The sequence below is a fragment of the Bufo bufo genome, chromosome 5 (assembly GCF_905171765.1).
Source record: "Bufo bufo chromosome 5, aBufBuf1.1, whole genome shotgun sequence".
Classification (NCBI taxonomy): Eukaryota; Metazoa; Chordata; class Amphibia; order Anura; family Bufonidae; genus Bufo; species Bufo bufo.
The window spans coordinates 10,085,558-10,112,149 of NC_053393.1; the positions used below are offsets into that span (position 1 = coordinate 10,085,558).

Here is a 26,592-nt window from a genome sequence, read left to right on the forward strand (position 1 = left end):
TTGCGGGTTTTTAAAATAAGAGTGATTAATGCTTTCCCCAGGGAATCGGCCAGTTTTCCTGTTTCTCTCGAAACAGTCTACATTTTAAGCAATTTCGGGATCAATATTTCTCTATATTGGGAATATACCTCGAACTGGATACCGTCTATACCAGGGGATTTATATTTGGTTATCTTTAATAGTATGTTGTCCACTTCTGGTGACTCTAAAGGAATTTCCAGCCTATCCCTCTGATCTATGGTTAACGTAGTGATGGTGATTTCCTCCAAAAATTGTTGTATTTGCGTTGCGTTCTTCATTATTTTACTACAATATATACTCTTAACATATTCTTTGAGCAATTCTATTTTAGCCGTTTGTTCAATGACATTATGTCCAGATTTATCTACCAAGCAGTGTATATACCTGTTTTTATTCGGCTGGTCTGCCACCAGTGCGCCTAGCTTTTTACCTGGTATATGCGCATAAATATAATTATCTCTCACGAAATTCTCTTTTTGTTTTTCCGCCATCAATAATAGTTCGTTTTCCAATTTGGTGACTTTCTCTATCCATTCTTTATAGTTTTGCTCTATAGGATTTCCAATATATATTTTTTCGTATCTTTCTGCTTCATGCTCTAATTCTAATATTTTCCCCCTTGATTTTTTTTTATATATTGCCGTGTATTTTATAACAATCCCTCTGATGAAGGCCTTTGCGGCCTCCCAGACTATGTTAATTTCCGCAGAACCCTTATTTATAGAAAAATATTCTTTAATCTCTTCCAAGATTTCATCATGTGCTCCCATCATATTTATCCATTCTATGTTTATATTCATACCTCTTATTTTTTAGCACCACCCATTTTCGTGTTTATAATGATGGGATTATGATCCGAAATCCCCCGTTGTCCATAGTTTACTCGTTCAATATCTAGTGCACCTTTATTATTGCTGAAGGCTAAATCGATCCGTGATAAAGTTTTGTGCGTTTTAGAAAAACATGAATATTTCCTTAATTTTGGGTGCATTACTCTCCAAATATCAGTCCAACCCAGTTCTTGTTATACTTTTTAATTTAGAGCACATGTAATTTCCTTGAGTGTTCCCTATTCTACATCTATCTATTTTCCCATCCATTATATTATTAAAATCCCCTAGCACCAACAGTGATTTATCCCCTGCATTAAGCACGAAGTCATGAATTTTTAATAGAGTATCAATTTAAAGGGAGGCGGTATATATACATTTGCTATAATCCATGCTCTATCTTCTAGCAAACAATCCATAAGGATGTAACGACCTTCCCTATCTACGACAGTTTTTACTATTTTAATATCTACACGTATATCCCGATGTATTAATATACTCACTCCCCTCGCATAAGATTAAAAAACCGAGTGGAAGGAGTACTGCATCCATGGTCTGGTCATCCACCCCACCGTCTCCTCTGTCATGTGTGTTTCCTGCAGACAGACTATGGTGGGGAGGAATCTTTGTATTGCATTAAACACGGCAACTCTTTTTATACCCCGACTGAAACCCCTAATATTCCATGAAATTATTCTCATATAGGCCTATAATATTGTCTCTCTCTTATTTGTAATGAGGGGAGAGGGAGGGAGGATGGAAGGGGGAACACGGGGGAGCAGAAAAAAAAATAAAAAATCAAATGTACAGTTGAAACCAGAAGTTTACATACCCTATAATAGTTATTATTTGCCAAATGCCAGAATAATGAGAGAGAGAGAGTTGATGTTTTAAGTCATTTTATTACTTCCTGCAATTTCAAAAGTTTACATACACTAAAAATACTATGCCTTTAAACAATTCTGGACTGACCATTAGGGTTGAGCGAACCTGAACTGTAAAGTTCGAGTTCCTACCGAACGTTAGAATTTTTGGACCCCGGACCCGAACATTTCAGTAAAAGTTCGGGTTCGGTGTTCGGCGATTTTTATTTTTTATTTTTATAGAATTTATATAAACACTTTATTGATCATCCAACAATACACAATACAATATATAAAAATATCATTACTAACATTTATCATCATATTTTATTATTATTATTATTATTATTATTATTATATATTTTTTTCACCCTTTAACCCCCCCCCCGCGATGCGTCTTCTATGAATTCCAATTTTCCCCAAATTCCAATCCATTTTTTCTCCGTGTTTCTCTGCATATACAAAATATATTCATAACTCTTAGTAGTATTCACCAGATTTAACCATGTAGTCATAGTGGGACTCTTTCGCGAAAACCAATAGCGTGCTATCAAAAGACGTGCCAAAAACATTATCTTTAATAAAAGATTTTTTTTATGTTGCTGCCAGCTCGCCTTGGTCAGCTCACCCAGTACCCAACATTCAGCAGAAAAATGGATCCGTACCTTCAGTTTTGTGTCTATAGACAAAATAGATCGTGAAGGCCCTCCCGAGGTCTGTATATTAGAAAAAAGACAATGTAAATTATAATGAGTCCCCTTATTAGGAATAAAGCCATTTTGGTCTGGTTGTATAATTGATGTCCTAACACTAGATAGCCTTGTAGCTAAGATTTTAGAATAAAGTTTAACATCTGTGTTAAGTAAAGAAATAGGTCTATACGATCCCAACTCATTAGGGTATTTTCCCTTCTTTAATATAACTGTTATCACGGCCTCTGTCATCGTTTCTGGGAGGACTCCTTCTTTTATTGAGTCAGAGAGTGTTCTCCACATATGGGAAAAAACAACCTGCCCATATTTACGATAAAACTCATACGGGAGTCCATCCAATACGGGGGAAGAGTTACCTGAACAGGCCTTCATTGCATCCTCTATCTCTTTGGGGCACAAGTCCATCTCCAAGCGTTCCTTTTGCCCATCTGTAAGAACCGGAAGGGCAACAGAGTCCAAGTATGAGTCCATCGCAGCCTCTGAGGGGACACTCTCTGAGTCATATAGTTCAGAAAAATATTTTATAAATACTTCTATTATTCCCTCCTGATCTTCCACAATAATACCATCGTGCCTACGGATACTACGGATATCTTTCTTCGGATCCTGGCTTGCTATTACTCTATAATCACAGGGTTCCTCCTGTTATAAAACATGGCCTTTAATATAATTTACATTTAAAATAACAAACTCCCTCAAACAAAAATAACACAAAAAATGAAAAAATACTGAAAACGGCACATTAGGGGTATGTACTGTATGCTAAGTGGCAACGTATCTATTCCTCCGTTATGATTGAGGACATAGAGATATAGGTAGGGTGTTGACTTGTTGGTTTGGGCCTATCCCTATATGTGGCCCTATACTACACAACCATGCCTATAAACGGAATGGCCGCCCTGATAAGGGTGATCCCGTGTTCTGCAACCTCCTGATAGGCCCTAGGCTGACCCTATAGTGCTGTTATGCCTCTAGGTTGTGGCCTATTCTAGGTACACAAAACAAAAAATTTACAGTACATAGAGCAATGGAACACCACAGCCGTGGATACCATATGTGATAATTGCTCAAGATGTCTCGTATTTGTGATACAACAAAGTTAAGTAACACGGATGATAATCTATATGTATATCACCACATACAAATTTCTATATATATATTCATATACTACGATGCCAGACACATATATTGATATAGATGTGATCGTTATATATACACATGTGGCGCCCCGATTTGCTGCCTATAGATGGCGGCATGCAATCAAGCGCCTTGGTCCCTACGCGTTTCACACATATTGATAACCGGGCTCTTCAGGGGACATTTAGTTAAATATCGTACTCGGCATCAATATCAAACTCAGGATGGCGAAGCAGTCAGCAAGGCCATCAATTTTAATGACACAGTTTAAGCTACTTGTGATAGGTAACCTGGTTGGTCTAATGTATTAGAATAGCTTGTCCAGTCAGACATGAGAACCGCACATGACGCCTACACATTAATTTATTTTAACTGGGAACACATTGTATGGAGCAGTGACCCAGTGGGGTCAAGATGCCAAGCAGGTTCCAAGTCATGTCAAGATACGTAATCCCAGAAAATACTGTTGGTATAAAACCTATAAAGATGGTCACACATAAACAGTAGCATGCCTGACTCTAGAGTCGCTGATAAGTAGCTTTTTCCACCCGCATAGTGAAGAAACTACTCACCAGCAGCAGCAGGTAAACCTAGAGCAGGACCTGAACCAGCAGGTGGTGGCATACTTGAACAGCACCCTGTCAGCCGTCATAGACTATCCGCTGGACTACTGGGCAGCCAAATTCGATTTGTGGCCGCAGCTAGCAGAGTTGGCCTGGAAAAGCTGTCCTGCCTGGCCAGTAGTGTGGCATCAGAGTGGGTGTTTAGTGCGGCGGGGGCCATAGTTTCCCCAAGGGAGAACTCGCCTATTCACCCAAAATGTGGAGAGACTGACCATTGCCAAGATGAATCAAGCGTGGATCAGCCAGGATTTCCACCCACCAATTCCTGATACATCAGACTAGATCATCCATGCCGCCTCATCCAAATCTTGTAAAAAGAGAAAGGTTTCTTCTGGCTACCTGCCTCAGCTACTACTCTGATGCTGCCACCCGCCTGATGCCGCACAAATCTGATGCCAAGTGCTCCTTCTTTCACCCACCTTTGTCAGTGGGTACTGGTATTGCACCCACCTTCCCACTCTGTCACTGGGTTACTATGTGGTCTCCTGATGCTGCCATCTCCACATTATGTCACCTTGCCACTCTGTGGTATCCTTCTGATGCTGCTTCTGCCGCCACTTTCAGACTCTGTCATTGTGCCACTCGTGGCCCCCTTATACTGCTGCCAACTCCAGACTTGGTCATTGTGCCACTCGTTGGCCTCCTCATATTGCCGCCACCTCCAGACTCTGTCATTGAGCCACTCTGTGGCCTTCTCCTGGTGCTGCCAACTCCATATTCTGTCATTGTGCCACTCACTGGCCCTCTCGTGATGCTGCTGCTGCTGCAACCTCCAGACTCTGTCATTGTGCCACTCGGGGGCCTCCTCATACTGCTGCCAACTCCATACTTTGTCATTGTGCCACTTGGTGGCCTTCTACTGATGCTGCTGCTGCTGCCTCCACCTCCAGACTCGTTCATTGTGTGTATGGTCCCATTAGAATTGGCTTATGATTTGGTAGACAAAATCAGGAGTGGGTACAAAACACAGAAGACATGCAAATATTCCATTCACGTGTCATCTCTGTTTTAGATCCACTCCTGGTTTTTTTGGGCATTAGCAATACTGATGGATTACTGACCAAATGCTGACCGAGTGAAGGCAGATGCTCCACAGACAGGATCCGTTTTTTGGGGGTTATTGTTCTGACGGATCAGAGGAAGGGCAAAATAATCAGTGACGTCAAGACTAGAGTTGAGCGAACACCTGGATGTTCGGGTTCGAGAAGTTTGGCCGAACTTCCCGAAAATGTTCGGGTTCGTGATCCGAACTCGACCCGAACTTCACCCCGAAACCGAACCCCATTAAAGTCAATGGGGACCCAAACTTTTCGGCACTATAAAGGCTGTAAAATAGGTCAGGAAAGGTCTAGAGGGCTGCAAAAGGCAGCAAAATGTAGGTAAATCCCCTGCAAACAAATGTGGATAGGGAAATTAATTAAAATAAAATAAAATAAATAGAAATTAACCAATATCAATTGGAGAGAGGTCCCATAGCAGAGAATCAGACTTCATGTCACCCACCACTGGAACAGGCCACTTTCAGATATTTAGGCCCCGGCACCTAGACAGAGGAGAGAGGTCGCATAGCACAGAATCAGGCTTCATGTCACCCACCGATGGAGAAGGCCACTTTTACTTATTTAGGCCCCTGACACCCAGACAGAGGAGATAGGTCCCATAGCAGAGAATCAGGCTTTATGTCACCCACCGATGAAGAAGGCCAATTTTACTTATTTAGGCCCCAGCACCCAGACAGAGGAGAGAGGTTGCATAGCAGAGAATCAGGCTTCATGTCACCCACCGATGGAGAAGGCCACTTTTACTTATTTAGGCCCCTGACACCCAGACAGAGGAGAGAGGTCGCATAGCAGAGAATCAGGCTTCATGTCACCCACCGATGGAGAAGGCCACTTTTACTTATTTAGGCTCCAGCACACAGACAGAGGAGAGAGGTCGCATAGCAGAGAATCAGGCTTCATGTCACACACCGATGGAGAAGGCCAATCTTACTTATTTAGGCCCCAGCACCCAGACAGAGGGGAGAGGTTGCATAGCAGAGAATCAGGCTTCATGTCACCCACTGATGGAGAAGGCCACTTTTACTTATTTAGGCCCCTGACACCCAGACAGAGGAGATAGGTCCCATAGCAGAGAATCAGGCTTCATGTCACCCACCACTGGAACAGGCCACTGTCAGATATTTAGGCCCCTGGGACCCAGACGGAGGAGAGGTTCATTCAACCTTGGGTTGCCCCGCAATATAATGGTAAAATTTAAAAAAGAGGATTGAATGAAGAAGTGCCCTGGAGTACAAGAATATATGGTTAAGGGTAGGTAGTTATAAATGTCTAATCTGACCAAGGGATGGACAGGTCCTGTGGGATCCATGCCTGGTTCATTTTTATGAACGTCAGCTTGTCCACATTGGCTGTGGACAGGCGGCTGAGTTTGTCTGTAATGACGCCCCCTGCCGTGCTAAATACACGTTCAGACAAAACGCTGGCCGCCGGGCAGGCCAGCACCTCCAAGGCATAAAAGGCTAGCTCTGGCCATGTGGACAATTTGGAGACCCAGAAGTTGAATGGGGCCGAACCCTCAGTCAGTACGTGGAGGGGTGTGCACACGTACTGTTCCACCATGTTAGTGAAATGCTGCCTCCTGCTAACACGTTCCGTATCAGGTGGTGGTGCAGTTAGATGTGGCGTGGTGACAAAACTTTTCCACATCTCTGCCATGCTAACCCTGCCCTCAGAGGAGCTGGCCGTGACACAGCTGCGTTGGCGACCTCTTGCTCCTCCTCTGCCTTCGCCTTGGGCTTCCACTTGTTCCCCTGTGACATTTGGGAATGCTCTCAGTAGCGCGTCTACCAACGTGCGCTTGTACTCGCGCATCTTCCTATCACGCTCCAGTGCAGGAAGTAAGGTGGGCACATTGTCTTTGTACCGTGGATCCAGCAGGGTGGCAACCCAGTAGTCGGCACACGTTAAAATGTGGGCAACTCTGCTGTCGTTGCGCAGGCACTGCAGCATGTAGTCGCTCATGTGTGCCAGGCTGCCCAGAGGTAAGGACAAGCTGTCCTCTGTAGGAGCATCATCGCCACTGGCCATGTTGGTGAAATACTCGAAACAGCGCAACAGGGCACACAGGTCTCGCATGGAGGCCCAGTCATTGGTGAAGTGGTGCTGTTCCGCAGTGCGACTGACCTGTGCGTGCTGCAGCTGAAACTCCACTATGGCCTGCTGCTCGCACAGTCTGTCCAGCATGTGCAAGGTGGAGTTCCACCTGGTGGGCACGTCGCATTTGAGGCGGTGAGCTGGAAGGCCGAAGTTACGCTGTAGCGCAGACAGGCGCTTCCGGCAGGATGTGAACGCCGGAAGCGCGAACAGACGGCCCACACTTTATGCAGCAGCTCTGACATGTCGGGGTAGTTGTGAATGAACTTCTGCACCACCAAATTCAGCACATGCGCCAGGCAAGGGATGTGCGTCAAACCGGCTAGTCCCAGAGCTGCGACGAGATTTTGCCCATTATCGCACACCACCAGGCCGGGCTTGAGGCTCACCGGCAGCAACCACTCGTCGGTCTGTTGTTCAATACCCCGCCACAACTCCTGCGCGGTGTGGGGCCTGTCCCCCAAACATATGAGTTTCAGAACGGCCTGTTGATGTTTACCCCGGGCTGTGCTGAAGTTGGTGGTGAAGGTGTGTGGCTGACTGGATGAGCAGGTGGAAGAAGAGGAGGAGGAAGCCGAGTAGGAGGAGGAGGCTACAGGAGGCAAAGAATGTTGCCCTGCGATCCTTGGCGGCGGAAGGACGTGCACCAAACAGCTCTCCGCCTGGGGCCCAGCCGCCACTACATTTACCCAGTGTGCAGTTAGGGAGATATAACGTCCCTGGCTGTGATTACTGGTCCACGTATCTGTGGTTAGGTGGACCTTGCCACAGATGGCGTTGCGCAGTGCACACTTGATTTTATTGGATACTTGGTTGTGCAGGGAAGGCACGGCTCTCTTGGAGAAGTAGTGGCGGCTGGGAACAACATACTGTGGGACAGCAAGCGACATGAGCTGTTTGAAGCTGTGTGTGTCCACCAGCCTAAATGACAGCATTTCATAGGCCAGTAGTTTAGAACTGCTGGCATTCAGAGCCAGGGATCGAGGGTGGCTAGGTGGTAATTTACGCTTTCTCTCAAAGGTTTGTGAGATGGAGAGCTGAACGCTTCCGTGTGACATGGTGGAGATGCTTGGTGACGGAGGTGGTGGTGTTGGTAGTACATCCTCTGTTTGCTGGGCGGCAGGTGCCAACGTTCCTCCCGAGGCGGAGGCCGAGGCCGAGGTAGCAGCAGAAGAGGGATCAGGGGGAGCCTGAGTGAGTTCCTTGTTTTTAAGGTGTTTACTCCACTGCAGTTCATGCTTTGCATGCAGGTGCCTGGTCATGCAGGTTGTGCTAAGGTTCAGAACGGTAATGCCTCACTTCAGGCTCTGATGGCACAGCGTGCAAACCACTCGGGTCTTGTTGTCAGCACATTGTTTGAAGTACTGCCATGCCAGGGAACTCCTTGAAGCTGCCTTTGGGGTGCTCGGTCCCAGGTGGCGGTGGCCAGTAGCAGCGAACTCTCTTGGCGGCGGGTGTTCTGTTTTTGCCCCCTGCTCCCTCTTTTGCTACGCTGTTGGCTCGGTCTCACCACTGCCTCTTCCTCTGAAATCTAAAAGTCAGTGGCACGACCTTCATTCCATGTGGGGTCTATGACCTCATCGTCCCCTGCATCGTCTTCCGCCCAGTCTTCCTCCCTGACCTCCTGTTCAGTCTGCACACTGCAGAAAGACGCAGCAGTTGGCACCTGTGTTTCGTCATTATCAGAGACGTGCTGAGATGGTATTCCCATGTCCTCATCATCAGGAAACATAAGTGGTTGTGCGTCAGTGCATTCTATGTCTTCCACCCCTGGGGAAGGGCTAGGTGGATGCCCTTGGGAAACCCTGCCAGCAGAGTCTTCAAAAAGCATAAGAGACTGCTGCATAACTTGAGGCTCAGACAGTTTCCCTGATATGCATGGGGGTGATGTGACAGACTGATGGGCTTGGTTTTTATGCGCCATCTATGCGGTTTCTGCAGAAGGCTGGGTGGGAGATAATGTTGTGAACGTGCTGGATCCACTGTCGGCCACCCAATTGACTAATGCCTGTACCTGCTCAGGCCTTACCATCCTTAGAACGGCATTGGGCCCCACCAAATATCGCTGTAAATTCTCTCGGGTACTGAGACCTGAGGTAGTTGGTTCACTAGGACGTGTGGCTGTGGCAGAAAGGCCACGTCCTCTCCCAGCTTTAGAGGATCCACCACCACGACCATGTCCACGTCCGCGTCCCTTACTAGATGTTTTCCTCATTGTTATCGTTCACCACAATAAGAAAAAAATTATTTGGCTCAATGTATTGAATTCAAATTCAGGCCTTTTTTTACAGGCACCTAACACTATCTGGCTATCTATTTTATGTACCTTATTACACTAATACAGGCACACCAGTAATGACAGATTTAGGGGAATATCAATTGTAGGCCTAGTATTTAGGCCCTGGATAAAAGGTATCCTTTTACGGACAGAATTACACGTGGAGATGCACAGTAGCGTGTGAAAAAATATATAGGATTATGCTTTGAGCACTTATATTTTAACACTTAGTGTAATATACCCTTTAACGGAAAGAAATACACTTGGAGATGCACGGCAGCGTGTGAAGTTATTGAGGATGACCCTATCAGCACTTGTATTTTCACCTTGAGTGTAATATACCCTTTTACGGACAGATTTACACTTGGCCTGCAACAGCAGAAACCACTGATTTAGGGTATTGCTATTTTGGCAATTGAATTTCAACCCAGAAAAAAATATATCCTTTGCCAGACAGCAGACAGTATTACCCTTGGCTAGCCACAGCTGGAACACCAGATTTAGGGGATCGCTATTTTTGCAAGTGAATTTCACCCCTCAATAAAATATAGAAAATTCTATCCTGAGTTTCTAGGGGTGACAATAAGCACAGCCAAGCCCCTGATGTAGGATATAGCGAAAAAATATAAAATACTATTGATGGATTAATGGACTTGGTGGCCGCAAAATGGCCGCCGATCACCCCAGAAAAAAGTGACAGAAAAACGCTCTGGGCAGCCTAAAAACAGTGAGCAATTAACTAGCAGAAGCTGAATGATTCACAGCTGTAGATCGATCACTTCATTAAGTGTTTTTGCTGAGTTAATCCCTGCCTAATCTCGCCCTAACAGAAGCTGCATCCTCTCCCTACACTGATCAGAGCAGAGTGACGTGCGGCGCTATGTGACCCAAGCTTATATAGAGGCTGGGTCACATGCTGCACTGGCCAATCACAGCCATGCCAATAGTAGGCATGGCTGTGTTGGCCTCTTGGGGCAAGTAGTATGACGCTTGTTGATTGGCTGCTTTGCAGGCTTTCAAAATGCGCCATAGAAATCGCCGAACAACGAACCCGAATTTTTACGTAAAAATTCGGGTTCGGGTCCGTGTCATGAACTCCCCAAAACTATACAGTTCGGGTTCGCTCATCCCTAGTCAAGACACAAAGTTACTGCTGACCCCCTCTCCACTCTGTCGGGGGGCTCTTCTTATATAAGTGTTTAATAGAACAGATTCTGTAGACATTTATGTGGTATTAGCTGACGAGGGTGTAAAAGCAGTGCTCTTCTTCTTGGTGCTAACATCGACCTGTAAGGCTGAGTTCACACTTGAGTTATTTAGTCCGTTTTGGCCCCGTAACTGCCCAAATAAGTGAAGTGTGCAGTGATTCTAAGAGCGACACCTGTCATCTGCATGTCATACTGACTCACAGTATTATTTCACTACCACAGCAGACTCCCAATGCGTGTTACTGTAAGGCACAGTGTTCTACACCCCTATACAGGCACAGTGTTCTACACCACTATACAGGCACAGTGTTCTACACCACTATACAGGCACAGTGTTCTACACCACTATACAGGCACAGTGTTCTACAGAACTATACAGGCACAGTGTTCTACACCGCTATACAGGCACAATGTTCTACACCACTATACAGGCACAGTGTTCTACACCGCTATACAGGCACAGTGTTCTACACCACTATACAGGCACAGTGTTCTACACCACTATACAGGCACAGTGTTCTACACCACTATACAGGCACAGTGTTCTACACCACTATACAGGCACAGTGTTCTACAGAACTATACAGGCACAGTGTTCTACACCACTATACAGGCACAGTGTTCTACACCACTATACAGGCACAGTGTTCTACACCACTATACAAGCACAGTGTTCTACACCCCTATACAGGCACAGTGTTCTACACCACTATACAGGCACAGTGTTCTACACCACTATACAGGCACAGTGTTCTACACCACTATACAGGCACAGTGTTCTACACCGCTATACAGGCACAGTGTTCTACAGAACTATACAGGCACAGTGTTCTACACCACTATACAGGCACAGTGTTCTACACCGCTATACAGGCACAGTGTTCTACACCACTATACAGGCACAGTGTTCTACACCACTATACAGGCACAATGTTCTACACCACTATACAGGCACAGTGTTCTACAGAACTATACAGGCACAGTGTTCTACACCACTATACAGGCACAGTGTTCTACACCACTATACAGGCACAGTGTTCTACACCGCTATACAGGCGCAGTGTTCAACACTGCTATACAGGCACAGTGTTCTACACCACTATACAGGCACAGTGTTCTACACAACTATACAGGCACAGTGTTCTACACCACTATACAGGCACAGTGTTCTACACCACTATACAGGCACAGTGTTCTACACCACTATACAGGCACAGTGTTCTACACCGCTATACAGGCACAGTGTTCTACACCCCTATACAGGCACAGTGTTCTACACCACTATACAGGCACAGTGTTCTACACCCCTATACAGGCACAGTGTTCTACACCACTATACAGGCACAGTGTTCTACACCGCTATACAGGCACAGTGTTCTACACCACTATACAGGCACAGTGTTCTACACCCCTATACAGGCACAGTGTTCTACACCACTATACAGGCACAGTGCTCTACACCCCTATACAGGCACAGTGTTCTACACCGCTATACAGGCACAGTGTTCTACACCGCTATACAGGCACAGTGTTCTACACCGCTATACAGGCACAGTGTTCTACACCACTATACAGGCACAGTGTTCTACACCGCTATACAGGCACAGTGTTCTACACCACTATACAGGCACAGTGTTCTACACCACTATACAGGCGCAGTGTTCAACACTGCTATACAGGCACAGTGTTCTACAGAACTATACATGCACAGTGTTCTACAGAACTATACAGGCACAGTGTTCTACACCACTATACAGGCACAGTGTTCTACACCACTATACAGGCTCTCTGCAGCCCGTAAATAGCGTTTTTTTACGTAATTTTCCACAAATTTATTTGGATCGAACCAAATTTTCCCCACAAAAATTGGCGAACCGTAATGCAATATATGTATACAGTGACTCCACCAGTAGAATAGTGAGTGCAGCTCTGGAGCATAATACAGGATGTATCTCATGGTCAGTACAGGATAAGTAATGTATGTACACAGTGACTGCACCAGCAGAATAGTGAGTGCAGCTCTGGAGTATAATACAGGATGTATCTCATGGTCAGTACAGGATAAGTAATGTAATGTATGTACACAGTGACTGCACCTGCAGAATAATGAGTGCAGCTCTGGAGTATAATACAGGATGTAACTCAGGATCAGTACAAGATAAGTAATGTATGTACACAGTGACTGCACCAGCAGAATAGTGAGTGCAGCTCTGGAGTATAATACAGGATGTATCTCATGGTCAGTACAGGATAAGTAATGTATGTACACAGTGACTGCATCAGCAGAATAGTGAGTGCAGCTCTGGAGTATAATACATGATGTAACTCAGGATCAGTACAGGATAAGTAATGTATGTACACAGTGACTGCACCAGCAGAATAGTGAGTGCAGCTCTGGAGTATAATACAGGATGTAACTCAGGATCAGTACAGGATAAGTAATGTATGTACACAGTGATTGCACCAGCAGAATAGTGAGTGCAGCTCTGGAGTATAATACAGGATGTAACTCAGGATTAGTACAGGATAAGTAATGTATGTACACAGTGACTGCACCAGAAGAATAGTGAGTGCAGCTCTGGAGTATAATATAGGATGTAACTCAGGATCAGTACAGGATAAGTAATGTATGTACACAGTGACTGCACCTGCAGAATAGTGAGTACAGCTCTGGAGTATAATACAGGATGTAACTCAGGATCAGTACAGGATAAGTAATGTATGTACACAGTGACTGCCCCAGCAGAATAGTGAGTGCAGCTCTGGAGTATAATACAGGATGTAACTCAGGATCAGTACAGGATAAGTAATGTATGTACACAGTGACTGCACCTGCAGAATAATGAGTACAGCTCTGGAGTATAATACAGGATGTAACTCAAGATCAGTACAGGATAAGTAATGTATATACACAGTGACTGCACCAGCAGAATAGTGAGTGCAGCTCTGGAGTATAATACAGGATGTATCTCATGGTCAGTACAGGATAAGTAATGTAATGTATGTACACAGTGACTGCACCTGCAGAATAATGAGTGCAGCTCTGGAGTATAATACAGGATGTAACTCAGGATCAGTACAAGATAAGTAATGTATGTACACAGTGACTGCACCAGCAGAATAGTGAGTGCAGCTCTGGAGTATAATACAGGGTGCAACTCAGGATCAGTACAGGATAAGTAATGTATGTACACAGTGACTGCACCTGCAGAATAGTGAGTACAGCTCTGGAGTATAATACAGGATGTAACTCAGGATCAGTACAGGATAAGTAATGTATATACACAGTGACTGCACCAGCAGAATAGTGAGTGCAGCTCTGGAGTATAATACAGGGTGTAACTCAGGATCAGTACAGGATAAGTAATGTATGTGCAGTGACTGCACCAGCAGAATAGTGAGTACAGCTCTGGAGTATAATACAGGATGTAACTCAGGATCAGTACAGGATAAGTAATGTATGTACACAGTGACTGCACCAGCAGAATAGTGAGTGCAGCTCTGGAGTATAATACAGGATGTAACTCAGGATCAGTACAGGATAAGTAATGTATGTACACAGTGACTGCACCAGCAGAATAGTGAGTGCAGCTCTGGAGTATAATGCAGGATGTAACTCAGGATCAGTACAGGATTAGTAATGTATGTACACAGTGACTGCACCAGCAGAATAGTGAGTGCAGCTCTGGAGTATAATACAGGATGTAACTCAGGATCAGTACAGGATAAGTAATGTAATGTGTGTACTGTGGTAATGTGAACAGTGCTGGAAGGTGTGTTGTCACACTTCAGGTACCTCAGATAGGTGAGACAGATAAAATCCAGAGAGTGGCAGTAGTCTCAGCAAAGCATAGTTTGCTGAGACCTTTTTGTATACATTTTCTGGGCTGGATTTTACTTGGACTGGTGGCTAGGCTTGGTAGAGGGAGTTGCCAGTCCACACCCTTTCAGTACGGGTTTTCCTAGTAAGAGTTAAAACTGAGTTAACCACATTTGATCCTGTTTTTAATAGTCACCATGAAAGCCAAGGGTGTCCGAAGATGAAGTGGTCCTTTGGCAACCCATCTGCAGTCCCAATGTGTTTTTTTAGGTCATATATATCTAAAATATAACATCATTATTTAGAGTTGAAGGAAGAGTAGACTCCAACATACATGACACGATCCTGAAGATCTATCCTTTCAATCAAATTAATCAGCAAGAGGTGGAAACAGTGTTTTCACATCTGAGAAACCAGTGAGAATACTAAATTATTGCATGGACTATAACAGACACTAATGGATGGACCATGCGTCAATCCCATAAATGTCACTGAGCGTCCATAAAGTCTTTGGGTGGATATAGACATTAGACATTTATTGGTTAATGCAGTTAATCTTGGTGGAACGTAGAATTTGCTGCTGATTGTAGACCAGAAGTTGGCCAAGTAGAATCTTAGAAATAGATAGAAAAGCATGGCATGAAAATACTACCTACAGTTATGACCAGTGGTAGATTAAGTAGACCAGCAGGGTTCACTGGGGAATGCTGGCCAATAGAAGAGGCTTCTAATTTTGTGTAGCAAGAAGATTCCTCTTTATTAGAAACTTGCAGGCAGGACAGTGGAAATTAGTTAGCTCCAAGCCCAGCCATGCCTGCAGTGAATTTTGTAACATCTTCTTGTGAGGTTTGTGGCAAAAAATGCAACATAATTTCAATGTGGAACAAATATTTGGGTACTTTGGCCGACAACTGGCCAAGCAAACCTCCTTACCTGGTAGCCTTGGACTTTGGGTGCCTATATCCTAATCTGCCATTGGTCACCAAGACAATATTATCTTTGTCTCACAGCTAAAGTTCAGCAGGAGATAGATGAGGCAACCAAGAACTTGCGTCAACCTGAGATCGCGGACAGACCCCAGATGCCGTACACATATGCTGTCATCCATGAAATACAGAGAGTTCTTGATATTGCACCAACTGCACTTTTCCATGCTGTCAATCAAGAAGTCAAGTTCAGAGGTTACACCATCCCAAAGGTACTAACTCTTCTTTAGATTACACAGAGATTAATCTAATGTAGATTTGGCTTCAAGCATTTGACCTATTTTGATGTCTTTGAAAATTGCATTGACAAGCATGCATTACCAGCCACAAACTCTCTCCAGTAGGGGGTGGCATAAAAAATGGAGTAGTGTTTCTAGAGAAAAATGTTCAGTTTAAAGATGCAACAAATTTAGCAAATGTGTGATGTTGGATAAATTTGGTGCAAATTACACCAACCCAGAATAAGTGACTTTATCTATGACCCTCATGAACTATTCCTCCATAGGATTTTACCATTTTATCTCAAGCTTTCCACTCCATATTTATTATAGTTCCTGATGTGCAGGGTTTTCAATGCAATTTGAAGCCAAAATAAGCTGTTGATCATAAAATGTAGTGTTGAGTGTAGCAAAACATCCGAAGCAAAATTGGCTCCGAAGTTTAGGAAAACTTTTATTCTAAACGAATCCGAATTTCCTCATGTTTCCTGGTAACAAATCAGTTTTCCTAAAATGTCGGCTGCACGTGTTACAAAATGTAAGTAAGTGTAGAGGTGAAAAGCCAGGGAGCGCAAGATCATCCTTAATGCCATGCATCCAGCCAATTTGCAGGTAGCCTTGCCCCTGCGATGTCACAGCTAGGCAGAGCCCTATAAAACCCTGAACCCATGCAGTCACCGCCATTTTCCTGTGAGCTGAGCATAGGGAGAGGTGGGACAAGACACTCATGCACTAATTGTTAACAGAGATTATAGGACAATATTGGAGAGGGAAAGTGCAGGGAGACTGCAGGGAGAGTGAAAGAAGAGCCTTGGGACTGCTCAACTCCAGACTATGCTAAAGTTTATCGCTGTGTACATAACTGTGCAGTGCACCAGGATTCAAAGTTAATCCATTCTATTAGCTGTAGAGTTACTCTGTCTCAGTATTACAGGTCACTGTTACAGGCAGGTCTAATTTATCACCATGTACATAAGTGTGCAGTGCACCAAGATTCATAGTTAATCCGTTCTGTTAGTTGTAGAGTTACTGTGCATCAGTACTACAAGTCACTGCTCCCGGCAGGTCTAATTTTTCACCATGTATATAACTGAAATTCATAGCTAATCTGTTCTGTTAACAATGCAGTTGTTACACACTATGGCCAAACAAACAGTTGCCTGGGACCTCCAAAGGAACGGGTAGTGGCAAAAATGTTGCTGTAGTTGGCACAAGTAGCAGCAGAAGAAGGGGTAGCAGTAGCAGCAGAAGAAGGGATAGCAGTAGCAGCAGCCGCAGCAACGGGCTAGAGGTACCACTGTCATCCAGCAGTCAGGGCTAGTCAACGTCAGCAGAAGGAAGCTGTCGTTCCTTCCCATCGACTTCAATGTCATCTATTACTACTGATCCTTTTGATCCTCTTGGTCTTTTGTTTCGACAGCAATCGATCACCGAGGCGATTGCAAAAAGACAAGAGTATGCGTGTGCTCATCCACTGGCACAGAGACTCTATGTGCACCTGGCCAAGTTGCTGGTACTTCGGTCCCTCCCTTTCCATGAGTTGACTCTGCACATTTCAGATAACTGATGGCTTATGCACACCCACAGTAGAGAGTCCCTAGCCGACTTAACTTTTCCAAAAAAGCTGTACCAGCACTGCACACTTATGTTGAGCAGAAGGTGGGGCAGTTCTTGGGCCTCTCAGTGTCTGATAGAGTTCATACCAGCGCTAAGGAAGGCGATCGACAATTTCTTAATGCAGTAGACAGACTGGTCTACTCCCTTGTGTAACTTCCACGTTAGCTAGTGGCAGCTCATGCATGACACATGCTGTTTGAGGAGGCCACTTTATTTGTCAGAACTAAGGGATAAATGATGTCATTCCACTCCTTTATGCCCTAGAGGGGTTGCTGACAGATCAGATTGGCGAGGGGACAGAAGATGTGGCACATACATCTCACGGACACCTGAGCTATGAGGAGATTGAACTGTCAGAGGAGGAGGAGGACGTAAACACCCAGGAATTTTATGCACAAATATCTGCCCAAGCGACAGAAGAAAAGCAGGAGGATCAGGGGGGGCATGAGGAGATGGAGGGCGACAATGGGGACAACACAGATGCCTTACTGTTGTAGTATACAGTGGAGATGGAGGCAGGGAGGCCCTCCGAGTCTGTGCAAATGGCCGATGCATGCTTTCTTCCTTGCGTAGCGACAGCCGCATTCGATAGATGTATGACTACTGGCTATCCACATTGCTACACCCTTGCTACTGGTCAAAATGGGTACAGTCAATTTTTTAGACCTGAGAGGGATGCAAAAATTGACTACTACAGATATATGCTGTGTAGTCAGTTAGTCGCTACCTACGTGCGCCATCGACAGTCCTCAGAAAAGTATGACCTGGGGGACCTTCTATGCTCACGCTCCACTGCCATGACTGGTGGTGGGCAGGAGCAGCACCAGCACCATATGCAGCAACTTCAGTCTCGAGTCTCTGATAAGAAGTATTCTTCAGCCACCCAGCAGCAGGACATGCAGCAGAACCTCAACCAGCAGGTGATTGCATACTTGGACTGCACCCTGTCACCCCTAAACCCAGATCCCTGGACTACTGGGTATGCAAACTTGAATTGTGGCCGCAACTGGCCGAGATTGCCATGTGCATGCTTTCCTGCCCGGCCAGTAGTGTGGCATCAGAACGAGTGTTCAGTACTGCGGGTAGCATAGTTACTCCCAAGAGAACTGCTGCCCATGTTCTCTGCACGTTTTGAGGTCATCATGTGCTTTATGCATTTCGCTGACAATAGCACCTGTCATCCAAGAGGCCACCCTGCTTATGACCGGCTTCACAAAATTCGGCCCCTCATAGACCATTTGTCATCCAGATTTGCAGATGCGTATACCCCCAATCAGAACATCTGCATAGACGAGTCCCTAGTACATTTTACCGGGCGCCTTGGCATCAAACAGTACATCCCCAGCAAGCGCGCCCGGTATGGGGTCAAACTGTATAAGCTCTGTGAAAGGGCCACAGGCTATACATATCGTTTTAGGGTCTATGAGGGAAAAGACTCAAAACTGGAGCCGGTCGGATTTCCTGACTACCTGGGGAGCAGTGGCAAGATTTTCTGGGACTTGGTGTCACCCTTACTCTACAAGGGGTATCACTTATACGTGGACAATTTTTACTCAAGCGTGGCCCTCTTTCGGCACTTACATCTAGTCGGAATTCAATGCTGTGGCACAGCGCGACCTAGTCCGCCGGGGCTTCCCCCAACGGCTCGTTAATACCCGCCTTGCACGGGGGGAGAGGGCTGCCTTGTGTGACCAAGAACTGCTCGCGGTGAAGTGGAGGGACAAGAGGGACGTTTACCTTCTGTCCACCATTCACGCAGACACGACTGTCCAAATTGAAAGGGCAACTGGAGTCATTGTGAAACCCCTCTCTGTCCACGACTATAACCTTCACATGGGAGGGGTGGACTTCAATGACCAGATGTTGGCTCCCTATTTAGTTTCCCGATGCACCAGACGCTGGTATAAGAAGGTGTCTGTTTATTTAATTCAATTGGCTGTCTATAATAGTTTTGTTCTCTACAGTAAGGCTGGGAGAACAGGATCCTTCCTAAAATTCCAGGAAGAGATCATTTCGGAAATCCTGTATCCAGGAGGGTCCGTGCCCCAAGTCCCTGATGTAGTGAGCCGGCTACATGGCAGACACTTCCCAGTGTCTATTCTGGTACCCCAACTCAATGTTCCCCAAGAATAAGATGTCGTGTCTGCAGCAGGGGTGGAATAAGGCGTGACACCACCTTTTTTTGTCTGACTGTCCTGACCAGCCTGCCCTATGCATAGGGGAGTTTTTCCGCAAGTTCCACACACAGGTACACTATTAGTGTAGGGATTGCGTGACACAGGACAGGCACACAGGGCTATTAGGGCCCTTTCACACAGAGCTGCCACAAACCTCTCCTTTCACCTGGGACAAAGTGCATAATGTACTTCGCCACATCTCTGGGCGATTTGTGCTTTGCACATTGTCCCATGGGGAAGGAGAGGTTTATCTTCTAAAGGTAAAAAAAAATAAAAAATCACAGGTAAGCAAAAAAGTTTATGTTCTGTTTCAAAAGTTCAATAAAGTTTATAAAAGTTAATGTTCTGTTCAAATGTTATATAAAGTTAATGTTAATTAATTTATTGCGTTGCGGCTGCTGTCAGATTACACAAAAGTCGGTGTATGCGGCGCTGCAAGACGAGATTTCTCCTCTGCAGTAAAAAAGATACGTTTGCCGAAGCTTATGAGCTGTTCATATGCTTTGGCAAACACTTTGTATAAAAATAAAAAAATAAAAAAATTCCGGCAATGATTTATTCATCCACATCGATTGATGTGAATGGAGAAATCGGGTTTGCCAGGGCATACGAGCTAAGTGGGTATGGATGTTGGGCGGAGCTCCTATGTCCTGGCAGACGCCTTTCCCCTCCTTTTTTTTTTTTGCACATTTTTTGGCAGAGATTTTTTCATCCACATTGATCGATGCGAATGAAGAAATCTGTGCCGTTCATTTTTTCTTTCAGCCCAGAGGCTGAACGGAAAAAAAAATCTCATTACCCGTATGCTCAATATAAGGAGAATAGCAGAAACTCCTAATGCTGGCCATACATGTAATGATTGTGGAGACCCTCAAATGCCAGGGCAGTACAAACCCCCCACAAATAACACCATTTTGGAAAGAAGACACCCCAAGGTATTTTGTGAGGGGTATGGCGAGTTCATGTAAAATTTTATTTTTTGTCACAAGTTAGTGGAATATGAGACTTTGTAAGAGAAAAAAAAAAAATTATAATTTTCCGCTAACTTGTGCCAAAAAAAAAATATTCTAGGAACTCGCCATGCCCCTCACGGAATACCTTGGGGTGTCTTCTTTCCAAAATGGGGTCATTTGTGGGGTATTTATACTGCCCTGGTATTTTAGGGGCCCTAAAGCGTGAGAAGTAGTTTGGAATCCAAATGCGTAAAAAATGCCCTGTGAAATCCTAAAGGTACTTATTGGAATTTGGGCCCCTTTGTGCACCTAGGCTGCAAAAAAGTGTCACACATCGCCGTACTCAGGAGAAGTAGGGCAATGTGTTTTGGGGTGTCTTTTTACATATACCCATGCTGGGTGAGATAAATATCTCTCTAATATTGACAACTTTGTAAAAAACAAATGGGAAAAGTTGTCATTTACAGAGATATTTCTCTCACCCAGCATGGGTATATGTAAAAATACACCGCAAAACACATTGCCCAACTTCTCCTCGGCCCCTTTACGCAGCCTAGGTGCGTAAAGGGGCCAAAAGTCCAACGAGTACCTTTAGGCTTTACAGGGTTGCTCACAGTTTAGCCCCGCCCAAAATGCCAGAACAGTAAACACATCCCACAAATGACCCCATTTCGGAAAGTAGACACCCCAAGGTATTCACTGAGGGGCATAGTGAGTCCTTGGGAGATTTTATTTATTTTTTGCCAGAAGTTAGCAGAAATGGAAACTTTTTTTTTTTTTCTCAGAAAGTGTCATTTTCCGCTAACTTGTGAAAAAAAAATTAAATCATACATGAACTCACTTTCTAAAATGGGGTCATTTGGGGGGTATTTATACTATCCTGGCAATCTAGAACCTCAGGAAACATGACAGGTGCTCAGAAAGCCAGAGCTGCTTCAAAATGCGGAAATTCAAATTTTTGTACCATAGTTTGTAAATGCTATAACTTTTGCGCAAACCAATAAATATACACTGATTGGATTTTTTTTTTATCAAAGACATGTAGCACAATAAATTCTGACACAATTGTAATTATATTTGAACAATTTAACCAGAGAAAGTTAAAAATACACTTTTTTTGAGAAAATTGCGGCCTATTTTGATTAATATCGGAAAAACAAAAAATCTTAGCAGCAATCAAATAACACCAAAAGAAAGCTGTATTTGTGAGAAGAAAAGGAGGTAAAATTCATTTGGGTGGTAAGTTGCATGACCGAGCAATAAACCGTTAAAGTTGTTTAGTGGCGATTTGTAAAAAAGGGCCTGGTCACTAGGGGGGTATAAACCTGTGGTCCTTAAGTGGTTATGTACCGGGACAACATGCCGTAACGGTACGTCATGTGTCCGGAACAGGTTAATCACTGGAATTATATAAGCTGAACTGTACTCTAGCTGCATACTGTCATACAGTTTACTTGTAACACCTGAACAGTGGTGGGATTCATCAGTACAATACAATCCTCATAGTTAGAGATGAGCAAATCAAAGTTGACGAAGTGGAGTTCGATCTGAATTTCAGATAAAATTTGATTTGCATCGAATCCGAATTTCCTCACGCTTCTTGGTAATGAATCTAATTTTTTCCTAAAATGGCTGCTGCAAAGAACTCTGGGAAGGAGGGATCATCCACAATGCCATGCATGCAGCCAGTCAGCAGCCAGCCAGCCCCTGTGATGTCACAGCCCTATAAATAACCTCAGCCATCTTGGATTCTGCCATTTTTCTGCGTCCTTAGTGCAGGGAGAGACGTCAGCAGGCGTTAGGGACAGTGCTAGGAAAGACTTTTATTTTGCTGAATAGAAGTTCAGGGAAAGAGCATTAGAAGTGTATAGAAAAGGATAGGGAGGAATTATTCCAAATATTGAATCAGAACACGGTCCAATAGGGGAGGATACAGCCTGGGTAATAGGAATAATACTATTATACCTTGCTGAACTAACTGCGGATCCAAATTGCCATTATACATCTGCTTTCAGGTTTGCAATAGATGATACCTCTGTAATTACTGCAAACCTTTCATTGTTATTGGGGTGCAAGTGCTGTGTGATACAGCCATCAACATGGTGTATTACTAGGAAATATTTATACGTCTTATTAGCCCTTGGGCGGTGCAGTTATATGTTCTAAAGCCCTTTTTGGCATGTATTATTGGCAAAAAAAAGTATTATTTGCTGTTGCCTTTTTTAGGGTGTATTAATTTCCTTTTTATTTACTTATTTGATCTAACAGTATGTCAGTCAAAGAAGAGATAGGCCCTGCACAGGGGAGGGACAGAGGCCTAAATGTTTCTGGCACAGGCATAGGTCGCAGCAGAGTAAGGGGGCGCGGCAGCAGGGGTCGCAGCGAGAGGTGTCATCTAGTGTTCGTGTCTTGACTAGCAACCCAGCGGTTCTTGAATGGTTGACTCGGTCATCCACTTCATCCCAAGTGACATCAGACACCCCCAGCCAAGAGTCGATGGGTTCGTCAGACACAACCCTAAGCCAGAGAAGTATTATATGCTGTGGGCTCAGCTCCACTATACAGCTAGGACGAGCTACTAGAGGACCGTCAACAGCTATTGCCCAGCCAAGATCTGGGGGAGACATCCGCCGCTTCCTTCGGTATGCGGGCAAGTAGTGATGAAGAGAGTAGCATGAGAGCAGGTGTTGTGAGCGGTCAGGCTCCTGGCTCAGAGACCATTGAGGAGGACATCAGTTACATGCAGACAGTACTCGATGCTGATGTAGCCAATCGCAATTGGGAGCCGGGTGACGAAGGGACTTCATCATCATCGGGAGAAGAGGGTGGCAGCTTGCGTGTAAGACAGCGGCGGAGCCAGCAAGTCGGTAGCGTGGCCGGAAGTCAGCAGGGAGGCAGCAGTGGAAGGTCGGGAGCCAAACGTGACCAGAATAGACCTCCTGCTTCGCAGGAGCCTTCGTGCCCGGAAAGTAGTGGTCCAGGGATTCAAGGAGGCAGCGGCGGTAGCAGTCAGTCAGTGCGGAGTGTTGGGGGTAAAATCACCTAATCGGCAGTGTGGCAGTGTTTTGCTAAGCAGCCGGAGGAGGTGAACATGGCCATTTGTCGAATCTGTGGGCAGAGGGTAAAGCGTCCAATGTGATGGTCCAGCCTGCCTCACCAACAGCTGCATTACCTAGTGGCACGTGCCCGATTTCAGGCAGTCAAGGCTCCACCACCTAAGCTGAAGGGAGATGTCTGTCCTTCCCATCATCTACCGGTCCTGATGCACCTGCTCCCAGCCTTCCTACTCCTCGTCAGTCATTCCGTCAGCAATCGATCACCGAAGCGATTGCGCAGAGACAACAATCTGCATGCACTCATCCAACGACTGAGAAGCTGAACCTGCTCCTGGCCAAGTTGCTGGTGCTGCAGTCCCTACCTTTCCAAGTGGTGGATTCTGCACCTTTAAGAGAACTGATGGCTTGTGCCGAGCTGAGGTGGAGAGTCCCAAGCAGTCATTTTTTTTGCCAAAAAGACAGTACCAGCCCTGCACACGTATGTAGAACAGAAGGTGGGCCAGTCCTTGAGCCTGTCAGTGTCTGCCAAATTGCACGGCAGTGCCGACGTGTGGAGCTGTAAGTACGGTCAAGGACAATATATGTCCTTTACGGCCCACTGGCTAAATGTGGTTCCTGCCCAGTCAAACCAGCAACTTGGTCAGGTGATGCCGCTTCCACCTCTATGTTCTCACACCGTTTGTCCTGCGACAATGTCCACCTCTGCCTCCTCATCCTCCACCGTGCCCTCAGCCTCCACTGCAGGGACAATTCATAGTGCTCCTCCAGCATACCACATGTGCAGGGCACAGCGGTGCCACTCTGTTCTACACCTCCTTTGCCTGGGCGAACAGAGTCACACAGGGGTGGAACTGCTCTGTGTCCTTTATCAAGAAATCAAATCCTGTCTTTCTCTGTGACAACTCAAAATCGGAAAAATGGTGACCGACAACGAGAAGAACATGGTGTCGGCGCTGCGTCAAAGAGGGCTAAGCCATGCACCCTGCATGGCGCTCATGTTCAATCTGGTTGTCAAGTGGTTACTGAAGTCTTCCACCCATCTACAAGACATTCTAAAAATGGCCAGAAAACTTCACATGCACTTCAGCCACTCGAACACTGCAAAGCACCCCTCCTTGAGCTGCAGTGGCAGAACGGCGTCCCTCAACATAGGCTGATATGCGACGTTTCCACCCATTGGAATTCCAGCCTCCATATGTTGGACCGACTATATGAACAGAGAAAGGCCATAAACGATTTCTTGATGATCCAAGTGGACAGGAGTACTCCCCTGTGTAACTTCGATGTCAGCCAATGGCAGCTCATGCTGTTTGCTTAGGCCCTTTGAGGAGGCCACGTTATTTGTCAGTCGCCAGGACTACTGGATGAATAACATTATTCCACTGCATCATATCGTGGAACAGATGCTGGTAAATCTGTCTGGTCAGGGGACTGGAGACGTGGCACAAATCTCATGGCCACAAGAGCCCTGTGGGGGCTGAACTGGAGGAGGACATTGGAGCAAAAGCAATGTGTAGTGATATAAGTGTTTTTTCTACAGGGGAGGAGGAGCAGGAACATCCGGAGGATGCACTCCTGTTTTTTTTGTTTTTTTGCCTTTAGCAATACTGATGGATTACTGACCAAATGCTGACCGACTGAAGGCGGATGCTCAACAGACAGGATCCTTTTTTGGGGGAAGGTCAAAATAATCAGTGACGTCAACACAAACTTACTGCTGACCCCCTCTCCACTCTGTCAGGGGGCTCGACTTGTATAAATGTTTAATAGAACAGGTTCTGTAGACATCTATGTGAAATCAGCTGACGACGGTGTAAAAGGAGTGCGCTTTTTCACGCTACAGTAGGATCTGGGCCTCTGCACGGTTCTTTATATCTGGCGCTAACATTGACCTGTAAGTTTTAGTTCACACTTGAGTTATTTGGTCATTTTTTGCCCCGTAACTGCCCAAATAAGTGAAGTGTGCAGTGATTCTAAGGCCTCTTTCACACGGGCGTTGCGGGAAAAGGTACGGGTGCGTTGCGGGAACATGCGCAATTTTTCCACGCGAGTGCAAAACATTGTAATGCGTTTTGCACTCACGTGAGAAAAATCGTGCATGTTTGGTACCCAAACCCGAACTTCTTCACAGAAGTTCGGGCTTGAGATCGGTGTTCTGTAGATTGTATTATTTTCCCTTATAACATGGTTATAAGGGAAAATAATAGCATTCTGAATACAGAATTCATAGTACAATAGTGCTGGAGGGGTTAAAAAATTTTTAAAAAATATTTAACTCACCTTAATCCACTTGCTTGCTGTGTGCAGGAAAAGGACGTGTGGTGACGTCACTCCGGTCATCACATGGTCCATCACATGATCCATCACCATGGTAAAAGATCATGTGACGGACCATGTAATGACCGGAGTGACGTCATCACAGGTCCTTTTCCTGCACACAGCAAAAAAGAAGACAGAAGAGAAGCCGGGCTGCGCGAGCAAGTGGATTAAGGTGAGTTAAATTATTTTCAAAAATTTTTTAACCCCTCCAGCCCTATTTTACTATACATTCTGTATTCAGAATGCTATTATTTTCCCTTATAACCATGTTATAAGGGAAAATAATAACGATCGGGTCCCCATCCCGATCGTTTCCTAGCAACCGTGCGTGAAAATCGCACCGCATCCGCACTTGCTTGCGGATGCTTGCGATTCTCACGCAACTCCATTCATTTCTATGGGGCCTGCGTTATGTGAAAAACTCACAAAAAAGGAGCATGCTGCGATTTTCACGCAACGCACAAGTGATGCGTGAAAATCACCGCTCGTGTGCACAGCCCCATAGAAATGAATGGGTCAGTATTCAGTGCGGGTGCAATGCGTTCACCTCCCGCATCGCATCCGTGCGGAATACTCGCCCATGTGAAAGGGGCCTAAGAGCGATGCCTGTCATCTGCA

General features: G+C 45.3%; 1 protein-coding gene across 3 annotated transcripts in view; it reads left to right on the forward strand.

The window, feature by feature from the left end:
- The window catches only part of LOC121002842 (cytochrome P450 2C29-like), a 125,977-nt gene that overhangs the window by 90,320 nt on the left and 9,065 nt on the right, over nucleotides 1-26,592 (forward strand). For all 3 annotated transcript variants that reach the window (XM_040434451.1, XM_040434452.1, XM_040434453.1), the window contains one exon: nucleotides 15,659-15,846. In XM_040434451.1, coding sequence (XP_040290385.1) covers nucleotides 15,659-15,846 — 188 coding nt within the window. The remainder of the gene's footprint in view (nucleotides 1-15,658; nucleotides 15,847-26,592) is intronic.